Genomic DNA, 24,163 nt, shown 5'->3' with positions numbered 1-24,163 from the left:
AAAAATGTTGGCAGAGATGAAATTCGTTGCGCAAAGAAGTATTGAATTGGATAGTGCTTTGTCAACGTGTTCTCCAATTATTTTCAAGACAGTTTCAAAGGCTTTATCCACATTTTGGCGAGTTGGAAGTAATTCGGAAGCAATTTAAAAATACTTATACCTACTGATTTGGATGTCTCAACATGAAAATATCAAAGTTCGTTTGATTTTATTCCAACGCGTTCGTGAAATTCGCGAATATATCATTATACTAGCGGATTTGTCGCAGGATCGTGTCGTGTCGCAGGTTTATCCGACCGTGTAAGGTCCCCTTTAGACATATTGTACGAATAAAAGTATATTGCGAACGTTACTATAAACTCGTCTGGAATAATAGAGCTTTCCAATGTGAATACACCTAAAGAAATCGATACAATAAAAATCGTTTTTTGTAATCCCTAGATTCATTTGTGAAAAGACGAGCTACAACAGCAGAGACATGGATTTTCGTAAAAAAAATAATTTATTTACGAGCAGTGGTTAATGTGATAATAAAGAGTCTTCAAAGTCCTAATTACAAATAGAAGAACAAGACCTGCATTTCGGAGAAATCAGACTAAACGTGGTAATAAAATTCTGCGTTGGGACTAGTGTCGTTAGGTGCTACAATACTTATCGTGTTTCTGATGTTAATTTTTTGCCTTTTACTTCACCCCTGTTTCCGATAACTATCGTTTTGTCCTTATATACGCAAATTCGTCTATGTAACAATCGATTATCGACTGCTTTCGATTTTTGTGTCCAGAGAAAAATTCATATTTCAATATTCGACGACGTCCGTGGTTTTTTTTTTGGTTTTCCACGAGCCGTATTTTTTGGGTTTTTAGGCTTTCCAGCCGTGGTCTCCGTTTTTTGGTTTTGCGGTTTGTGGCGGCCCGTGGTTAATTCGGTTTTGACAGCTCGCACCGTTCTAAAACAGAGCGTACAGTTAGAAGGCTTGTCAAAACTTATGTTCGTGGTTCATGTACAAATTTTGTCGTCTGTTTTAATAAGGAAAACGTGAATTGATTAAATTGCCACACACGAAAGTACGCAAAAGCCATGTGAATAATATCTACAGTGTCTTGCATATGTTTACAAAGAATAAAGAAGAAATTGGATGCTCCTTTTACACAAGGAACGCATGTTAAACCACACCGAAGTTTTGTCCGGTTTCATTCACGTATGTCGTACCACCAAAGAGACAAGAAAATGTCTTGTTTGCCCGAAAAATAGCTTTCAGCAATGTTTGCTTCCGATTTTTATCGCACCATCAAGGGCAGATATCCAAATTTGTTTTTTTGTTAAATTGTAAAAAGGATTGGAATCTGACGAACAGGTAATTTTGTTGTTGCTGCCTATGTTTTGGGGTAAGAATTTCTCATAGTTTTTTTTTGTTCTATAGTAGAGAGTTGGTTGATTGGTTGTTGGATTGAATGTGTGCATGCACTTGCACATATAAAACCCGAATATGAATGTACGTAAAGAACTCGGTTGAAATATGAACTGAAACTGAGAGGCAGAGGACGAATAGTCTGTAAAATCCGAAACCAAGAACATCTGCTGCAGGGATAGAAATACATAAAATAATTTTTTAGCAATTGTTTAAACCAGAAAGATTTTTTGATTATCTAAAGTGCAACGAGTTGAAAGATGTGCACACAGCTTTTAAAAATGAGCCGACTCTGAACACTGAGTGGTATGGTGTATTCCTTATTGTGGACAAGTGTAAGGATGTCTTACAAGAGCAACCAATGCTTATTGAATTTTCTTGAATATTCAAGCGGATGTTCAATTTTGATATATTAAATATTAAAATTTTTGTCTTTATTGAAAATATTGTCCGCCCTACAGCTAGCTACAATACCGGCTTGCTCTGGTACAAGTTGAGGTAAGCACCATAAGAAATGGACCAACGTCGCTTATATAGTTATATACCAGCAGAGTTGATGTAAAACCTGTCTTAGTTTTAGACCCCAATTTACTTATGAGAAATGTTGGATTAGGCACTTTACTTTTGTTCTTCTGCAGTCGAGGCTACATGCTGGGCCCATCATTGAAATGTCCAAGATACTTTTATTCTTATGAACTGTGAACTGTTGTATGAAGACCATTACTTTTTTTAATTTTTGTTTAGTAACTTAATTTTTGAGTTCAGAGATTTTCTTTAGCTTAGCTGACAAAAGTTCCGAAACATTCTTGCATGGCATTGATGTGGATGGCATTGCTTATATGACAATCTCTTAATTTGCACATTGGTCAATGGTTGGGACAATAATAAACATGATTAAAAATTATGCGACCAGAGTCTTGAATTCGTTTGCAAGGATCAAAGACTATGCATTTCCTCGTTCTCAGAGGACAATTGAGGATAACTTGCTGGGTGTTGGTACTCTGACAGTACTGCACACAGAGACACAATAGACCTCTTTGGACCTAGCCCTTATACAATAATCGCTAATCGTTATTCATCAATAATATCCCACAAACATTCCACACGTAGAAGAAAAAGTACGACAACAATTAATAAAAAGTATTAATGTTCCTACATTGAACAGGTAAAATCAGATCAATCCTTGAATTTCTACGATAGCAAAATTTTATTGTACTTGATGACAGGTCTCATATAAAGAGTCCAAACTAGCGGCAAGTCTTAATGAACCAATAGAGCAATGGTTGGCATGCCCTTGCATACTAACTGCTATGGGCATGTGTAACAGTCGCAAATAAAAATAATTGTGCTGCTTATTTAGTAAGGATATGATGGGGATATAATTTGTGAAATGAATTAACTTTTTACTACATATTTAAAGGTATTTAAAAGAAAAACTTAGACCTTTACGCCCCATTTGGTAGAATAATCGGCGAAAAACACAAGAAAGTTTAGATAAAAATTTCGTTGGGGCCGAAATTTTGTTCATCTCAGATCGCTGTTCGAAGTAAGACAAGCAATTTAAATCGAAGCTAATCTAATTCTTTTTCTTAATGAATAACAGCGATATGGTGTATATGGGGCCAATATCAAAATGTGCTTCTATGTATATAATATTTAGATTTAAATTCCCAAAAAACTTTGGATTTTTATTTCTCGAGAGGCACTTGCTATGAGTATATGTTTATTTCTATTACTATATGATTCAATAAATAAATATATAATTTGAAGAAATTATATACTTGAAAAGGCTATACAAAATGTGAATGGAAAAAATTAAAAATACTAATTTTTCAAATTCAATGGACAGACGAAACGTCTTTCAAAAAATAGAAAAACCAAAATTTATTCGAATTTCAGTTACTGCTTCTCTTTCGAATGGGTGTCGTACGAATTTTTGGGCTTTTGAGTTCCATTGCACTTCTGTATTGAAAACTTTTTTGAGGCCAGTTTTGAATAATTCCTTAAACGATACAGTATATACAGTAAATATTCTAAACTACATGTTTTCCAAATATGTGAGGCTAATTGTTGATTTTATTCGTTATTGATTACCTTTGCAGGTGGTTAGTGTTTTTTTCTGAGTCGTTTTTATTATATGAAATGTACTTTATAACCGAAACGCTAATTTCCTTGAAATCAGAAAATAATAATTGGAAAATAATATAAACAAGTATATAAACACCGAAATCTCGATCTGACCGGTTCTCATGTGCCCTCCTCCATGGATAGCATACAAGTATTTCTCACCTAAGGTAATAACTCACATTCAGGTTTTGTGGGTCATAGATCGAAACGTTTGGTCAATATGTGATTTGTATGGAGCCTTTGCTAGGCGGTTTTAGACTCTGGATAGACTCAACACGATAAAAATATATACTTTATGGGAATTATGGGTTATGAACGGAAAGCAAACAGTGTATATCACATCTTAAGAATATTTCGAAAATGAATTCCTGATTAGTGAATAAATAAGTAGACCACTTTGTATCAGAAATTCTAAAGAGGAACATATGGCCGTACAGACTTAAGAATAGAATTTTCAAACGAATCTTAGGGCTGTGTATGACCTTTGTCTAAACAATTTACACAATTGTAATTGTCGTGCAACTTTTTCAAGCTGTATTATATATAGGATTATTAATGGAAGTAGCCTTTTATAACATATTGAATTGTCATTGATTTTCAATGGTCCAATTTTAATACATAGCTCGCTCTATCGTTTAATAAATATTAACTTTAGTTTTACTTAGGATGATTGTGTGTTTACTCCTACATGTGTGGTTGCATTCGTTTCCACGGTTATCTAATTAGATCTATAACCCACCGTTGCGGTCGGAATGTGCGAGACAGTCAGCACGTGGACTGTAAAAAACGGAATAAGAGATTTTTTATTGTTCAATACCATAAATTGGTTATTACTCTTATAACAAAATTGCATTACCGAATTTAATAGATCAAGCTATCATAAATCTATGACGAATTAGGATTAACAATTTTCGAATTATATATTTTCAGATTTCGGTAGAAAAGCCATAAGACGGGTCACAAAAACGTCGAAGACCCTCTCTTCTGTAGCGTTCAAGAACGCCCAATTAGCGAGGCCGGTTCTAATACCGGCATCGATCACTATAATTTTAAGCAGAAGATGGCCAATACTCTTTCCGTCATGACAAACGTATTGAGAAATGTGGTCAGCAAACAGCGTATTCGCTACAAGGAGAAAGGTTTCAATTTGGACTTGGCCTGTAAGTTATTTCATTCCCATACTTCTACTTTTTAGTACTCATAATTACTTTATTTTGGTATTTTTGTACAGATGTTTGTGATAATATTATAGCGATGGGATATCCTGCTGAGAAGTACGAAAGCATGTATCGAAATCGCCTGGAAGATGTATATAAATTTCTAGAGGAAAATCATCGGGATCATTATAAAATATATAATCTTTGTCTGGAGCGCAGCTATGATATAAACAAATTTCATGGTGTAAGTATATGAATTATAATAAATTAAAACCAATGATGAAAATGTAAAGTTGAAAAACTTGCAAAAGGCCTTTGATATATTTTATAAAAACGAAGGATTCCGATATGAAGTTATCGTTATAAAGCGTGTATTATAATTTAATTCTGGAATATTAATGACAAACAAAACCTAGTACATAAGTATATTGAATACAAGAAGCCCTAATTTTGTTTAAAACAAGTAAGGAAAGTCTAAAGTCGGGCGGGGCCTAAAATCTAAATGTGAACCGATTTCAATAAAATTTGGCACGCATAGCTACAATTCTAATTCTACTCCCTGTGCAAAATTGCAACTAAATCGGAGTAAAAGATTGGCCACGGTGGTCATATGAGTGTAAATCGGGCGAACGATATATATGGGAGCTATATCTAAATCTCAACCGATTTCAATAAAATTTGGCACACTTGACTACACTTCTAATTGTACTCCTAGTGCAAAATTTCAACCAAAGTGGGGTAAAACTCTGGCTTCTGGGACCATATTAGTCCATATCGGGCGAAAATATATATGGGAGCTATAGCTATATCTAAATCTGAACCGATTTCAATAAAATTTGGCACACTTGACTACACTACTAATTGTACTCCTAGTGCAAAATTTCAACCAAATTGCGGTAAAATTTGGCACACTTAACTATGGTACTAATTGTTCTTCTTGTGCAAAATTTTAAGCAAATTAGGGTAAAACTCGGGCATCTGGGGCCATATAAGTCCATATCGGGCGAAAGATATATATGGGAGCTATAGCTAAATCTGAACCGATTTCTACCAAAATCAATAGGGTTCTATTCTGTGGTGCACAGGGTATAAAAATCCGACTTTCGCAAATTAAGGCATAATATTAAAAATGGGTTTAAGAATGTTTGAGGGCTGGAATGGAATTATTTTTGGTTCTTTAAAATCATCTAAATGCACAAAATTTGATTTTTTTACACATTTATGGGCATAAAAAGGTGGACGATAACAATCATATTTGGTGGTTGGTCCCATACATATTTTTGCTGAATGTAAAATGTTTATCCAATTTGCCTGAAATTCGATATTGGTTGTGTATTCCGACTACCGTTCCATATAATCCGTTCTGCCACTGTAAGTTCGAAGACACAATGTGATATGTATCAAATTTAGAACAATTATCCCAACTTTTACATCCCCGTATTGTTTAACCACAGAAATAAAAGATTCACTCAGATTTACTACACCCAAAGAAATTTGTTAGTAGGGACAACAGAAAACTCTGCTAAAACAGCAGAAAGTCTGCTGAAAAAGGGACAGCAGTCAGTGTTTGCTGAAATAGCAAACATTTCCTGCTATTTTTGAAGCTCGATTACACTAAAACGTGTTTTATTTTGGCTAAAACAAATAAAAATGTCAACTTAGGAGCTATGCTGACATAATTAAAACAATATTTTATGAATATCTATAGTATTTGACCAAAAATCTGATTATTTATCGAATTGAGGCATAACAGCAAACAAAATGTTTGCTGATCGTATTTAGGACCTTGTAAGTATATTACAGTGCAAAAATATACCAAAAACTACTTTTGGTTCTTAAATATGCTTTGGGGAAAAATTTATAATCTAAAAATTTTATAATTTGTTGTTCATTTGGCCCTGAAGTACAAAAATATAACAGCAGACATCGACTGTTGTTTTTAGCAGACTTTTTTCTATGAGTGTATGTTCGACTTCCCCAATGATATTGTGTAAATTAGAGGTGTGCGCGTGAGTGAAATTTCACGAAGTCAAATATTTATTCACGCACGATACGTGTCGTAGCCACTCACGCACATTCACGAAATGAAAAGCAGTAATCACGCACGCTCACGCACGAACTACTTTTACAGACTCACGCTCACGCACGATTCACGGGACTCACGACATTTTCAAAGTGGGAATGAGCAAGGGAAACAAAATTCATAAATAAAATACAGTTCGACAGCTAACATACCAGTAAGAATTAAATCTTGATTTTTTTCCTGAGCGTGATTTTGCAGAAATTTTATTCACGTACATTCACGAACCGACTATTACTCACGACTAAAACAAGTCCCATTCACGCACATTCACGAGAGTTGCTTCATATTTTATTCACGACTCACGTGATTCACGCCAAAATCACGCGTAAATATAACCATAGCGGTAGGTGAACACTCGTTAACGTGTATTTCTTATGGGAAGCCCAAAATTCGCGACGGCTAGCGATGTGTCGCCAAAATTAAAATCTACTCTAATTCATTGGCGGAAAATGGTATAGTGTTGCCATCGCTTATCAGATTTTGAACTCACCACTAGGCATTGTTGTTGCCTGGCCACGTGAACATTCCCTCATCTTCTCAACACCTGTTTTTCTTCAACTCCAATATTAAATATTCAAAAATCATGCTTTATTTACATCGAAAACACTCGGAAACAACAAATAGGAAATTTTTGCCGACAAGCTTATTGTATTTCTCGTGGCGGGAAAAATGTTTCGCCTACCGTATATCGTTATGGTTATATTTACACACACACTCCATAAAAAAGTAAAATAATTTCGGTGAAAATGATTATAAACAAATTCGTAGTAAATACATTTCCAGATCATGAACGCTGGTTGGTGTTTGGTCAACGCATGGTGCCATTTTATCGTTGTCAGATTGACACGGGTTTTTTCTCCGCTCGACACCATATGTGTATTGAATCAATTTAATGAGCGATTCATTTCAAAATGATTTAGTAGCAGACACACTATTGAGAATAGCTACAATTTTTATAGTAGGGTTAGTGCAGCAAATGTGGTATAGTATCTTTTTTCTCTATCTAATAATATGCGAATAACTAAACCAAACTGAATAGATTGTGGCTGTCAGAGAATGAAGCAATCAAAGATCAGTTTGATTTTTGCATCTCTTTCTTTGTGCCAGTTGAAAGAATTCACATTTACCCGTGTTCGAATGTTTTTTTTTGTGTTTCTTAGTCATTTCATTTTGTGTGAAGGTATATTTTCAATTTATTATTTTTCAGATGTAAATAACTTACGAGTAGTAAATAAGCATAAAATGTATGCAATTGCGATACATATATTGCATTTATTTATTTAAAAAAAAATCTAAATTATGGTGTACCACATTACCTGCACAATTTATGAATTCGTGCTTAATGTGTTTTTTTAATAAATTCGCAAATATATCCGAAATTATGGGTTTCTTATTTTTCGCTCATAGTTGCGTGGATGGCTATCACTACTAAAATAAATGTGGTAAAATCTTAGCCTCGTCGGATAAAAACAGAAAATTTGGCTATCGAAAAATAAATGGGTATACCACATTTGCTGCAATCACCCTATAATTGCTTCATTGCATAGGCAATTCATTCTTCAGAAATTATAATATACAGTAGGTAACGGATATAAGCACACCTCATATAAGAAAATTACGCATATAAGAAAGTCATTAAAAACAATATATGATTTTTTCTCGTGAATAGTAATTGCCTATAAAAAACGTACATAAGAAACAAAATTTGTGTATTTTACGTCTTGAAATGGGGAGATTTGGGACATAGGGTGGGTGAACGTAATATTATTCGCATCTACGCGCTCTTAAAAAATAAATATCAAACGTAAATAAGACTTAAAATATAAAAAAATAAATTGAGTGAGAAAAAAAAGTGCTGAGGCTAGAGCTACGGAGTTGTTTCAAACTCTGGGCAAAATTATACAAATAGAGAGCACTTTTGATTTAACCCTTAAAAGCGCAATGTATCTTTTAAGATGCAACCAGAAAGAGTCTTACGTCTTACAATGTTGACCGAATTCTACGAAATCAATTTTGTTGTATTTAAAACATCCTAAAACAGTTTTAAAAAATAAGCTTTTTCGGAAAATCTATAGTACTTTTGGGTAAGCTGAATTGAAAATCAAATTTTGGCCGAAAATTAAAAAAAAACCTACAAATTTGGAAGATAACAATATGATGTCTACCCAAACAATATAATATGTTTGGCAACATTTTCTCCCAAACAAGATTGTGCTATAAATTTTATTTGAATATAAGAGTTTATGCATTTCCCATCGTCTCCTACAGTTCTTTGAGAAGTGTGTTTAGAATAAATGGAAAATATTTTTACACTGTATGACATTTTATCTGATTTTTCGTCAACACTTTCGGTCGTCTTTACTTCATTCGCTCTCTCTTTCTCAGAAACATTTGTACGCCAATCAACAACAACAACAATTAATTGATATCGGCAATCTATTTATGAACATAAATAAGGAAACAATTTAAACTTCAGAAGATTAGACGGAAAATGCCTCTTTAACTCTTTTTTTTTACGGTCCCATCGCCCACTTTCCCGCCCCTTCCGACCGTGAGGGCCTCGTCTTCATTGCGAAATGCTGTCTTAACATCCATTCGACAGATTTTGTAGCATTTATTAATTGCCATTGCTAGTACCGTTCGTATCCTCGACAGTTTTGTAACTGGTGAGGCTAGTTCAGCAGGAAAATTTACTTTGGACAGATTTATTTAATCAATAATAATTATTTTATGTTAGCTTGTCGGGTGGCCTGCTCTCATGATGTCTAAGGACTTGGTTATGGATCCAAAAACGGCTCGTAAGCGTACCGTTGCGTGGAAGCTGTTTATTTTTGATATACGACATCCCATACAACCGATTACCCAACGTTAGCAAACGTAAACGTACACACAACAAAAAAAAATTCTGATTCAATCACGAAATTAATTGATCCAATTAATTTTTTAATTGAAATGTCTTCAATCACAGAAATGATAGTGTCAATTAAAAATTAATTGACAGTCAATTAAAAAATTAATTGATCCAATTAAAAAATTAATTGATACTATTAATTTGTGTGATTGATTTTTATTTCAATTAAAACATTTGTTGATTCAATTAAATTTTTAATTGAATATTTTTTAAAACTCAATTAAGACTTTAATTGGAAAAATTTTCGTGAAATGTTTTTCTGTGTATAATAAGATTCAGAAAAAACAACAATTTACGTCTGAAAGATGAAGAAAAAGGAGCTTGGCGCGAAAAAAATATGTTAATAGAAAAATATGTGTTGTTTTTGGTTATAATGGACGATGAGAAATTGACATTTAAAAATAATATTTAAATATAAAAACTCCAGTCCTTTTCCCAGCTCTGTTTGATAGTTTGATTACAAGTTTAGCGATCTATGGCAAATTTTAGGCTTTAAGGCCTGGTTATGCGTCTACAAATGTAACGTAGCCGTAACATAACGACAACGTATGAGTTTTTGGTGATTAGCCTAATTGAATAAACGTACCAACAAACTATCAAGAACAGACAGAAAAAAGTTGATTTTTTTACACTTAAGATGAATTTCACGAATAATATTAATTTCTCATTTTTTTCTAATCATACTTTTCTTCTTTCAATCGATGACGTTTGTTTTTTGGTCAGCTGATACGAAAACGAGACGTAAATTTTTGTTTTTTTCTGAACCTTACGAAACGTTTACGTTTTGCTAACGTTGGGTAATCGTTTGTATGGGTCGTTTATGGATGCATAACCATACCTTAAAAAGTTCTAAATCAAAATATGAGACCGCTTCTTCGTGTTCCCTTTCATATTCCTTTTGATGCTAATCATGAAGATTCATCGCATTTACCTTTCTCCGCTTGGTCATCTTCAATGTTAAAACTTCCAGCATCTATTTTGGACTTTGCTGGAAAGCTCATTTCGTTGAATTTCACGTTCCTTGATACAAACACCATAAATACACAGCAGTCGGCACTGCCTCTCTCCATATATTCTTTTGTATGGCTGATGGAACAAGTATTGTTCTTGCTTTTACGAGCAAACTCCTGGAGCCTATGGTTGCCTCAATTTGGATTTCTTTTAAGTTGTAATACTTTTTCTGGTCAGCAGATTAGTACTCCGTACTTTGGTCATATCTTAAATATGCATGCCTGCATAAAAATCTTGCTTCTGCATGACATTAAAGTACAGTATAAACTATCTCTATTCACTAGTCCGGACAGTTCAATTTTTCAGAGACTTTTTAAAATTGTTCCTCTACAATCGGACAGTAATTTTTGTTTGTTGATATCGCAGCAGTTGTTCTTTATTTTATAATTTGTTTAGAAACTAAAAAAATGAGGGACGTTCTTCAATTTGCGCTTCACAGCTGGTTCGATATTATCAAAAGCAAAGAATGATACCTTCACGGAAAAATTGGGTGACTTGATAAGTTTTCTGCAGGAATTTGAAGTGGCATAAAATGCTTAAATATATGCGGTGAGACATTATCGACTTATCTTTCAACTGTCGAGAATTTTAAGCAAAACTTTCGAGCAAATATGTCTTAGTGGAGATCAAATATATAACGCAGAGGAATATGCTCTATTTTGGAGACTGCTCCCAGCAATGAAATGGATTCATCGACCCTGAAACAAAACTATCATATAAAAAGAAATTAAAACGTTTCTAGACATTTATTCTGTCTCCTTAAATTTCGAATAATGAAATAATAAATATTTTCGCAACGGAAAACTTCATTAGGACCCGTGGAGCCCCACGAAATATCGGGCTTCCACTATACTTAACCTAACCTAGGACTCCCAAAAGAAAAAGGAGATGGGGAGGGACTACATTTGGCAGCAGTCGGATAGAGAAATTTCAAGTTTTTACTAGATTTATTCTCAGTAAAATCTTGTAAAAAGTAGCATATATTGCCTGCTGGTTTTTATAACAAAAAACGATTCTATTGCAATCAGTAACTAAAGTCGGGTTGGCCCGACTATACCATACCCTATACCGCCCCTAAAGTGGAGGAAAGTGGAGGGAAACAGTGGAAAGTGGAGGGAAACAAAAGTCGTTTTCATACCTAAAGCGGGAAAAGCCTCTCACTCGAGGGCGAAGGATTTCCGACCAATCAGCTTATCCTCATTCCTACTTAAGACTCTGGAGAGGATGATAGATATTTATCTTAGAACTAGCATCGATTCAAGTTTGTTCTCGAAACGACAGCATGCATACTCGAAGGGCAGGTCTACTGAGACCGCACTACATGAACTAGTCAGCTTTATTGAAAGCTCACTATCTGTCAAAGAATACACAATCGTGGCGTTTCTAGACATCGAAGGGGCGTTCAATAATGTCCATCCGAGCTCGATATTAAATGGACTGACAACTCTGAATGTTGATCCATGTATACTCAGGCTGTTAGACGAACTGCTAATGAAGAGACGTATTTCAGCCACACTAGGACAAGCAAACATACAAAGGTATGTGAACAGAGGCACTCCCCAAGGAGGAGTTATATCACCTCTTCTTTGGAATGTTGCTATAAATAGCCTTCTGGTTACTCTAGAAAAAGAAAGGATAAAAGTGGTGGCATACGCAGATGATGTGGCTCTGGCAGTCAGGGGAAAATTCCCATCCACAATCAGAGATATTATTCAGAGGGCCCTCCGGATGACTGAGAAATGGGCGAAAGACAATGGTCTTGGGGTAAATCCTGCAAAGACGGAACTAGTCATGTACTGCAAAGATCGCAAAACTCCCACGGTTAGGCCTATTTCCTTAGGGGGTATTGAAATTCCCTTTGGTGATTGTGCAAAATACCTTGGCGTTATTTTGGACAGGAAGCTGAACTTTAAGCTTAATATTGAAGAAAGGGTGAGAAAGGCAACTGTAGCTTTGTACTCGTGCAAAAAGGCAATAGGAAAAAAGAGGGGACTAAAACCAAAAATTGTGCATTGGCTATACACGACAGTGGTTAGACCTATAATGCTATATGGTGTTGTAGTCCGGTGGCCTGCACTTCAGAAACCGACTTGTTTAGATAAAGTTCAGCGTATGGCGTGTTTGTGTATTTCAGGCGCATTCAGCAAGACAGGAACAAATTCCCTTAATGTCATGCTGCATCTATTGCCTTTAGACATTTTGGCCAAACAGTCAGCAGCAACAACGGCTGTGCGGTTGTGCGAACTATCGCTGTGGTCGGAAAAAGGTTACGGTCACAGTACTGTCCTCAAAATAATGCCAGATGTGCCTAACGTAGTGGATTACACTTTGGCGAGTCCACTTTTCGACAAAAAGTTTGAGACTCTAATCCCCAACAGTGAGGCGTGGTGCACACAGACCCCGGGGAATAAAGAATATATAGATTTCTACACTGATGGCTCCAAATTGGATGGACAAGTGGGGTTCGGAGTATATTCTAATGATCTGGAACTTCGAATAGCGAAAAGATTACCTAATCACTGTAGTGTTTTTCAGGCTGAAATATTAGCAATAAGAGAGGTGGCGAATTGGCTGAGAAGTAATGTTCCAAAAAATGTGGGCATTAATATATACTCAGACAGTCAACCTGCAATAAAATCCTTGGACTCTGTGTTCCTCAACTCGAAAACGGCCATCGACTGCCGCAAATCTCTCAATGAGATGGCTGAGCAGTACAATATTCACCTAATATGGGTGCCTGGCCATAGGAACATACCGGGGAACTGCGAAGCGGATGAGTTGGCAAGGCTAGGGACTACCTTACATATTCCAGGGGAACTGGAATTTGTTGGTATGCCCCTAGCTACCTGCAAGCTCATGCTGCGTGAGAAGGCTGTTATGATGGCAAATGTTCGATGGGAGAATTGCAAGGGTTGTAACGACACCAAGCAAATATGGCCCCATTTCAACTTAAACCGCACACTAGATATGCTAATGTTCTCGAGACGTCAGATATCACTCCTGATATTTGCTATAACGGGTCGCTGCCTGATAGGAGATTTTGCAAAAACTATTGGCGCGAAGTATAATGACTATTGTATCAGCTGTCATGATGCGGAGGAAAAAGAATCAATTAAACACCTCTTGTGTGAGTGTCCTGCATTTTGTGTAAAGCGCAAGCAACTTTTAGGAGCATATAGCTTCAGATTACTGGCGGATCTGGAAAACGTTAACTTAAGCAGTCTGCTAATATTTTTGAAACAATCTGGTTGGTTCAACAAAGAAAAATAATCAAGAAGGTTCAGCGGTTAAAACTAGAAGTGCCCATATGTAATAGGTACTTTTAGTTAATGTGGTATCACAATGGACTGAATAGTCTAAGTGAGCCTGAATCTTAATCGGGCTGCCACTTTAACCTAACCTAACCTATACCGCCCCTACAGAATTAGTAAACCTTAGCATTTGAGATGTATTACTAAATATGTTTGGGAGATAAATCTAAATTCCGTACAATATGGTTGATGCTTGTATTCAAATTCAAATATTCAATTGTCAACAACCCCACGATTCATATAAAGGGTGATTTGTTAAGAGCTTGATAACTTTTTTTAAAAAAAAAACGCATAAAATTTGCAAAATCTCATCGGTTCTTTATTTGAAACGTTAGATTGGTCCATGACATTTACTTTTTGAAGATAATTTCATTTAAATGTTGACCGCGGCTGCGTCTTAGGTGGTCCATTCGGAAAGTCCAATTTTGGGCAACTTTTTCGAGCATTTCGGCCGGAATAGCCCGAATTTCTTCGGAAATGTTGTCTTCCAAAGCTGGAATAGTTGCTGGCTTATTTCTGTAGACTTTAGACTTGACGTAGCCCCACAAAAAATAGTCTAAAGGCGTCAAATCGCATGATCTTGGTGGCCAACTTACCGGTCCATTTCTTGAGATGAATTGTTCTCCGAAGTTTTCCCTCAAAATGGCCATAGAATCGCGAGCTGTGTGGCATGTAGCGCCATCTTGTTGAAACCACATGTCAACCAAGTTCAGTTCTTCCATTTTTGGCAACAAAAAGTTTGTTAACATCGAACGATAGCGATCGCCATTCACCGTAACGTTGCGTCCAACAGCATCTTTGAAAAAATACGGTCCAATGATTCCACCAGCGTACAAACCACACCAAACAGTGCATTTTTCGGGATGCATGGGCAGTTCTTGAACGGCTTCTGGTTGCTCTTCACTCCAAATGCGGCAATTTTGCTTATTTACGTAGCCATTCAACCAGAAATGAGCCTCATCGCTGAACAAAATTTGTCGATAAAAAAGCGGATTTTCTGCCAACTTTTCTAGGGCCCATTCACTGAAAATTCGACGTTGTGGCTCGTTAGTAAGTCTATTCATGATGAAATGTCAAAGCATACTGAGCATCTTTCTCTTTGACACCATGTCTGAAATCCCACGTGATCTGTCAAATACTAATGCATGAAAATCCTAACCTCAAAAGAATCACCCTTTAGATGGGAGCTATATCTAAATCTGCACCAATTGGAATAACAATTTGCATGTTTCGTTGCTATTAGAGAATATGACATTGTGCCAACTTTTAATAAAAAGGTGTTATACATAAATTTTCGATGAAATTTTACGTACTTTAAGGGTGCTTAAAAAATTATTTGGGTTAAAATTGAAGACGATCTGTTAGTTTATGTAAGGTATATTGGCAGTCCGCTATTTCAGATTCACTTACCATTGTGATACCACAATACTTGTGGTTACGATCGATTAGTAAACAAGCGTCCTATTTGTCGAAATCGGGCGATACCTATTATATGGGCCTATATCTACATTTGATCCGATTATAATAGCGTTCGACCCTATGCCAAAACACGTCTTGGACGAAATTTCATCAAAACCTGTTAATAATTGCGACCGGAATCCTGCGAACAACAAATTCATGGGTAGACGAACTGACGGACACCAAGAGCTAGATCGACTCAGAAGGTGCTGCTGAATCGATCGGTTGAAAATAAAACTTTTGTTTTGTAAACAAACGTTTTTAATTTTAAATATTATTTACATTGCCGATTTGTTGACTATTTTCAACAACGATTTTTCGGAAAAAGTGACGATTTTTCTTGAAATTTTATTGGCCGACACACATTCTGTGTGAAATCTCTCCAAAATACTTGAAGTTGCTTGTCTATGGTAGAGGTGTGCACATGGCACAAAATTGTCGTGATTCACGAAAATTTTCGTGATTTTTTTCACGGTGTGAGTGTGTGCGTGATTAGCCAACTGAATTTCGTGCGTGAGCGTGAGTCATGAAAATAATATCTTCGTGAGTGTTCGTGAGTAACGCATTTCGGAAAAATATATTCACGAAAATAATCCCGTTTACAAACATAAAACGCTTACGAGTTGAATTCATTTACAATTTTAGTGCTTTGTTACCTAGTTTAGTAACGCTCTCGATTTTCGTCATCCTCATGTTTTCAGCCAGGGAGCTAATCACGGCATTCGATATCGAATTCATAATCGTATCGAAAAAATTGTCGATACGATTAAAAGTTTGGATTACGCCATTCGATCGAAATTTGATGCAATTTCTCTAGCATTGCCAACAGCAAAAAACGAAGCAGAACAAAATGAAATGACAAAATTAAGTTAGCGGCACAAAATAGAATGTAGAAAAACACAAGTTTTTGAAGATTTCAAAGTAAAAAGTAAATTTTATTGCATTTTATATTATGGACACATATCTCTATTTACATTCCTCCGAATTCCTTCCTAATTGGAGGATGAGATGAATATAAAATAATTCGTCGACAGATAAGGAATAAAAGTGCACATTGTTATTGGTGTAAGTATATGGGTTTGAAATGGTGTGCACTGTTAGAAAGTCACCTTTTTGCAGGCTCAATGGACGATTTCGGCTGACGAAGGAGGCATTCAAATGGAAAATAATTTTTGGTGGCATGTCAAGGTCAATTCTATCGCTTTACAATTGTCTGCCGTCTTAGAACTTTTTGCCAGTGGAAGCCTTCATCATTCACTATTCTTACAAGGTGGTCCAGAAGCGTTATGTTTGTCACGGAATGGTACGGTAATTGGTTGATCACAACCACTCAGATAAATTACTCATAAAATTATTCATTTTTCTTGAATCACGATATTTTTCGTAAGTCACTACATTTCTAATAGTGACTGAGTGTGCGTGAATAAGATTTTTCCGTCATGAGTGCGCGTAAGCAATTCAGACTGCTTTCTCTAGACCAGCGATGGGCAAAGAGACTACGCGGCGTTTTGCTCTTGCTCACCCAAATATTCTCTCGCTCAGTTAAGTCTCAAAACAGGTTTTTTACACACGACGAAATGAATTTGTATTTTGAAAACACATTTCAGTCTCGCTTGAGCAACCGATCGAGCTGGGTGTGTTGTCGCATGTTGTTCAGCGATTACATGAAATTCGAAATAAATGAGTACTTGCAATATAATTTTTTGTTTCCAGAATTCATAACTTTCAATTAAATAATAACCAGATGTAATAAAAAAATATTTTTTTTTAATAATTATTGAATTTTTTCTATTGTGCGTATTTGAAAACCTAAAAATATAATTTATTTTACTATTTCGAATCAAAGGGAAATACACAATAAACAAAAAAACACTTAATAGTTCCGGATGGAACTAGTTCATTGGAACTAACCACTTTAAGGAACTATAGGAACTAGTTCCAACTCTTTCGATCTTTTAATTCTACAGTTCCTTTTTTTTGAGACGTAATTCTATGCTCTCATAACCTATAACCTATTGGGAATTTCAGTGAAATGATTGCCAGATATGTTTGTATTTTCTTTCTTTATAAAAACGTATTGTACCAAACTCTGAGAAGAAAATGATCGGCACTGACATGGGGAACGAGATTTAAAAAGGAACTAGCAAAAGGAACTAGTTCCTATTGCGGAACGGAACTAAAACGAGCGATTACTTAAAGGAACTATAATTCCCAACTCTAAATGATATCCACACGATCGCCACCAACAAAAGTTAAGTCAGAATCTAAATTCCAATTAACCGTCTTGTCCACATTACCCATCACCAATGCCACTGCTGAAGATTTATCGCATTTACCTTTTCCACCACTATTTTGAATGTTCTTTTCTCTTTTGTTCTGGGAATTGTCGAAGCCCTTGTCCCCCTTTTTTCTGCACTTGATCCAACATGAAAGGCTTCTTCTGCTGTTACTTTCGCATACTGAAGATTTTTATATGGGACATTTCTTCGTTAAGCAGTCTTGATTTTGCATAAATTTACAATGACAATTATTAATGGCTCAAAATCATCGGGGAATGATTTAACAAATAATAGATTATTTCATTGTTGCCCAACTTTCCTCCAGCCGCCACCAGCTCACGCACACACTCATCAAACTTTGTAAACTGACGCTTCATGTAGCCATTTCATAACGAAGTCTATACAATCTCAACATATATTGCTTTGCCATGTTTGTGCCAGGCATTCCACATTTGCTTTGCTACAGTTTTATTCTTGCTGTATTCCAAGTGATTATCGTCCACCAAGTCAGTGATGGAATTCTTCGTAGTTTTACGGCATCAGCGTTTGAAGCAGTTTGTTCTGGTTTCTCAAATGATAAAAATAAATCCAAACTTGAGCCTCCTAAAAGTTTTCCACTCTGTACCTGTAAGTCAAAACTTCGGTCATCCACTGGTTTTTAGCGAATACTAACTCCATCACTGACATATTTTGTATTTATTTGACCTTTAATTGCATTCTGTATTTTATTCACAATAATCGCATTGTTAACGTTGTCTACGAAAAAAAGATTGTAGTTTAAACTGCCTTGTCAGCAAAAAACAACTATTTGATAGTTTTAGAATTTCTGTAATTCAAATATACATACAAAAATGGGTAGACTACGTCATACCCAAAACCATCCCTACTGAATTAGTAAACATAATCATTTGTGGGGTATTATTAAAAAAAAAGCTTGAGAAAAGCCATATTTCCGTAATTAAGACAATTAGGGGTACTTGGTTACGGGAACTTTATCTAAATATGGAGAGAATCAATTGGTAAAATGACTTTGAACCACCAATATTAAACGCAACCGATCACTGTCAGTTCTTGTTAGTACGAGTGTTGTTTTCCCGAAAACAACGTTGTAATACAACCCAGAGATGATAAATAGCTTTCTTGAAACTGTACTGAATTAGTTTCGAAAAGGTACTTTTTTTAAGACAATATGTGCTTTTTTGAGTTTGGTGAAGGCATTTTGCTTTTAGCTTATGAAAGAGATCCCCCATGATAAAATGGTTGTCATACAGATTGTCGTGATTTTATCGTAGTATTTTCTGTAATAATGTTGTAATTGATAAATTGCTCAAGACAGACAATGTACTCTCGGGTATAGTGTTTGAAAAATGAATTACTGTTTAATTCTTTTTTCCCAAAACCTTTGTAATACCGAATTTCATGAAGCTTGGTACCACAGTCGTATCGATATCTTGAAATTGAGAATTGAAAGGAACTATGGACATTCAAGACAAGACTGATTCAGCAGCTGGTGCTCATGTCTAGCAATGCATGAAGTAGGATCTGTCTCATTCGTATTAAGACGTATTTATCACTGTTACATTTTCTGCATATACAATCATCCTCCACAGGCTCTAAGCATTCAAAAATACAATTATCTATTTGATTTGAGAGAAGAGTTCCAATTGGACTAGCATTCACATTTTAACTTATGAATTTAAAAAAGGTTGAAAAAGGTACCAAATGTGTCGCGGGGGTAACACGGATCTTTTATATAGTATCAAAAAAAAATTGCAAAAGTAAGCTTAGCACTCAAAACAAACAAAACAATAGCCTCTCTATTCACACAAACAAAAACCAAAATAGAAAAAACTGAGCAAAGCAATGTGGTGTATGAAATAACATGTACTGGAAACTCTACAGAGAAATGCAGTAAATGTTATATTCGCACAACAAAGCGCAGCTTAGCCACACTAATTGCAGATCACGAAATAGATATAATGAAAGAAGAGATAACAACTGAATTGGCTCAGAACTACATAAACATAATGCAGATCTACAAACCGTAAACATTTTGGGCAAAGAGCGAAGAGAGAATAAGAGATATACTTTAGATAGCTTAGGTTAGGTTAGGTATAGTGACAGCCCGATATGTCAGGCTCATTTAGACTATTCAGTCCATTGTGATACCACAGTGGTGAGCGCAATGACAAGGGACCTCCTTTTTATAGCCGAGTCCGAACGGCTTTCCACATAGCAGTGAAACCACTTAGAGAAGCTTTGAAACCCTCAGAAATGTCACCAGCATTACTGAGTTGGGATAATCCACCGCTGAAAAACTTTTTGGTGTTTGGTCGAAACTGGGTTTGAGCCCACGACCCTGTGTATGCAAGGCGGGCATGCTAACCATTGCACCACGGTGGCTTTACGTATACAACAAAAAACGCGACTCCTTGGCGGATGGGGTGTCTCGTATTAATGAAGACTTGGAAAGAGTTTGCATCTGGGCTGCCTGTAAATCATTGACTCTCAACCCGGATAAATCGAAATGTATGATAATTACAAACAAACGTCGCAACATTACAAATTATAACCCAGTATTACTAAGGGGACTAGCAATTGAAGTAGTCAACCGTTCCAAAAACCTGGGTATAATCTTCAACAATAACCTCTCTTGGAGTGATCATATATCATCTGCTGCTGGAAAAGTATTTGGAATGTTGCGTACACTATACCATTCTCAATCATTTACGCCTATACACATTCGGATTTTGCTTCGGATACTTGTTACCTATCCTTCTGTACGGCTGTGAGTTGTTCGGCAAATGTGATGCTAAAAGTAAACAGCGCTTGGAATCCGTATACAAAGCTATAATTCGCTACGTATTTGGCTTAAAAAGATACGACAGTTGTTCTTCTTTCATTAACTCCTTATATGGCTTCCCGTTATTGGACTTGTTAAAGGTACGAACCCTTCTTTTCCTTCACAAGATAATATACTTGAAACAACCTGAATACTTATATGACAAGATACGTTTCGGGCGGTCTAACAGAGGTGTACTGCTTATACCAGATCGACATCGACTTCAAGTGAGCGAGCGACAATTTATGCTACATTCTGTCTTTCTTTGGAACTCGTTACCAACAAACCTTCAATCCTTTGGCAACGCAAACAAATTTAAGAAATCACTTTTCAATCATTTTAAGAATTTGCAATAATTTTCTTAACTTTGTTCTATTTCAATACTTTTAACTTTTTTATATTCTATATTTTATTTTAGTAAAGTAATTTTTGTTCTTATTTTTATATGTTCATTAACCTACTTAAAATATTTCAATGCTAATACCAATTTTAATTGTATTTAGTTTAATTGCTTTCGTTTTCTTACATTTTTCTATAATATTTTAATATGTAATTATGATAAGAATTAACTTCATACCTTGCAATGATAGACACATACTTTAATTGAAAAAATTTTTAAAATTTTGTTGTATGTGTAACTCCCTAAATAAAATAAAATAAATAAAATAAAAATAATAAAAAAAAAAAACAAGTGCAATAAACAGAAAATAAGATAATGACAATGCCAACAACGCCAACTACAGCATTGTATTATTATAGTTTAGTCGGTCACCATCTGTGATAGCAACATAAGTTTTACTGTGATATTAGTTTAAGTTAATTATTTTTGCAATTATTAAATATGTGTTTTATGTCGTGCTGTATTTGTATCGTTTTAATGGACGTATTTTTTGCAAATGTAATTGACAATAAATTGAATGTAGGTGAAACTTTTACGGAAAACAATAGAATGTATGCTAAGAACTAATGTATTTCCATATTATGTTGATGCAAGTTTAGGTGGCAGCCTAACGTATCAGGCTCACGTAGACTATTCAGTCCTTTGTGATGCCACATTGTTGATCCAATAAAAAATCATCCTTAATGCATATTCACTCACATCTCTCTCACTTCCACGAGATTTTTTAGTTTTTAGCACCTTCTTCTGTAATACAATGTTGCAGAAATTATTAAACTTTTCAGGCGAACTTAGACTATTCAGTCCATTGTGATACCACATTAACTAAAATTACCTATTACATATGGCACTTCTAGTTTTAACCGCTGAACCTTCTCGATTATTTCCTTCTGTTGAATCAACCACATTGTTCCAAAAACAATATATGCCCCTAAAATTTGCTTACGCCTTACACAAAATGCAGGACACTCACACAAGAGGTGTTTAATTGATTCCTTTTCCTCCGCATCATGACAGCTCATACAGTAGTCATTATACTTCGCGCCAAAAGTTTTTGCAAAATCGCCTATCAAGCAGCGACCCGTTATAGCATATGTCAGGAGTGAAATCTGACGTCTTGAGAACACTAGCATATCTAGTGTGAGGTTTAAGTTTAAATGGGGCCGTATTTGCGTGGTGTCGTTACAACCCTTGCAATTCTCCTATTGAACATTTGCCATCATAATAGCCTACCAACAGATTCTGGTTCCCCTGGAATATGTAAGGTAGTTCCTAGCCTTGCTAACTCATCCGTTTCGCAGTTCCCCGGTATGTTACTATGGCCAGGCACCCATATTAGGTGAATATTGTACTGCTCAGTTGAGAGATTTGTGGCAGTCGATGGCCGTTTTCGAGTTAAGGAACACAGAATCCAAGGATTTTATTGCAGGTTGACTGTCTGAGTTTTTTAAGACAAAATGTGTTTTTTTTTTTTTGAGTTTGGTGAAGGCATTTTGCTTTTAGCTTATGAAAGAGATCCCCCATGATAAAATGCTTGTCATACAGATTGTCGTGATTTTATCGTGGTATTTTCTGTATATATTAACCCTTATATATTAACCCTTTGACTATATATTAGCCCTTTCACTACCGAAATAAACCTAATATTAAAACCTTTAATTTTTCTTCTGTTTTTACTTGTACTAACAGCATGTAGAACAAAAATCGTCATTTTGATAACCTACCTCAATTACTTCAAGAGCTATATGAGATTGTTCTGAAATCTTGATTCTTGAATTGTGACCAAATGGCCTTACGAAAATAACCGCTATTTGGCCTATAATATCTTTCAAACTGTGAGAAAAAATACAAAAAAGAACCCGTAAAAGTATCAGCTATAGTTTTTATACAAATGTCCATTTACAAGAAACATACAGTAGAAAAATAGTCTCAAATTTTCGTATTTTTCGTTTATTGTTAAAGAAGTTTATAAAATTGTATTTTAGTGCTCACCAATATGGAAAATATTTATAGCTTATTTAGATTAAAGCCTCTACTTTAAAATAACATCGAGAAATAAATCAATACTAAGTGGGAAAATAGAATTTGGCGCCTTTTTCGAATGTCCTTCTAAGTGGACATCGGTAGTGAAAGGGTTAATGCCAACATTTGTTGGAACATTACTTCTCAGCCAATTCGCCACCTCTCTTATTGCCAGTATTTCTGCCTAAAAGCACTACAGTGATTCGGTAATCGTTTCGCTATTCAAAGTTCCAGGTCTTTAGAATATACTCCGAAACCCACTTGCCCATAAAATTTGGAGCTATCAGTGTAGAAATCTATATAACATTTATTCCCTGGGGTCTGTGTACACCATGCCTCACTGTTGGGAATTAGAATTTCAAACTTTTTGTAGAAAAGTGGTTTCGCCAAAGTTTAATCCACTACGTTTGGCACATCTGGAATTATTTTGAGGACCAAACTGTGGCCGTACCTTTTTTTCCGACCACAGCGATAGCTCGCGCAACCGCACAGCCGTTGTTGCAGCTGACTGTTTGGCCAAAATGTCTAAAGGCAATAGATGCAGCATGACATTAAGGGAATCTGTTCCTGTCCTACTGAATGCGCCTGATATACACAAGCAAGCCATACGATGAACTTTATCTAAACTTGTCGGCTGCTGAAGTGCCGGCCACCAGACAACACCATATAGCATTATAGGTCTAACCACCGCCGTGTATAGCCAATGCACAACTTTCGGTTTTAGTCCCCTCTTTTTTTCCTATTGCCTTTTTACACGAGTATAAAGCTACCGTTGCTTTCCTCGCCCTTCCTTCAATATTAAGCTTAAAGTTTGGCTTCCTGTCCAAAAAACGCCAAGATATTTTGCACACTCGCCAAAGGGAATTTCAATACCCCCTAAGGATATTGGCTTAACCGTGGGAGTTTTGCGATCTTTGCAGTACATGACTTGTTGTGTCTTTGCAGGATTTACCCCAAGACCATTCCCTTTCGCCCATTTGTCAGTCATCCGGAGGGCTCTCTGTATAATATCTCTGATTGTGGATGGGAATTTTCCCCTGACTGCTAGCTCCACATCATCTGCGTATGCCACCACTTTGGTGACACGCAGATGATGTCCTTTCTTTTTCTAGGGAAACCAGAAGGTTGTTTATAGCAACATTCCAAAGAAGAGG

The 24,163-nt window shown here is 35.7% G+C and overlaps 1 protein-coding gene across 2 annotated transcripts in view; it reads left to right on the top strand.

Annotated features, from left to right (window-relative positions):
• The first annotated feature begins 622 nt into the window (after positions 1-622).
• Pten (phosphatase and tensin-like protein) overlaps positions 623-24,163 on the top strand; it is a 43,369-nt gene continuing 19,828 nt past the window's right edge. The window contains exons 1-3 of one of the 2 annotated variants that reach the window (XM_075295425.1): positions 623-1,357; positions 4,469-4,698; positions 4,770-4,939. In XM_075295425.1, coding sequence (XP_075151540.1) covers positions 4,599-4,698; positions 4,770-4,939 — 270 coding nt within the window. In that variant the 5' untranslated portion in view covers positions 623-1,357; positions 4,469-4,598. The remainder of the gene's footprint in view (positions 1,358-4,468; positions 4,699-4,769; positions 4,940-24,163) is intronic. The other variant, XM_075295424.1, reaches the window with a different exon arrangement.

Source organism: Haematobia irritans, chromosome 2 (assembly GCF_050003625.1).
Source record: "Haematobia irritans isolate KBUSLIRL chromosome 2, ASM5000362v1, whole genome shotgun sequence".
Lineage (NCBI taxonomy): Eukaryota > Metazoa > Arthropoda > Insecta > Diptera > Muscidae > Haematobia > Haematobia irritans.
The sequence above is the reverse complement of the archived record's forward strand: the minus strand, read 5'-3'. Positions and strand labels throughout refer to the sequence as shown.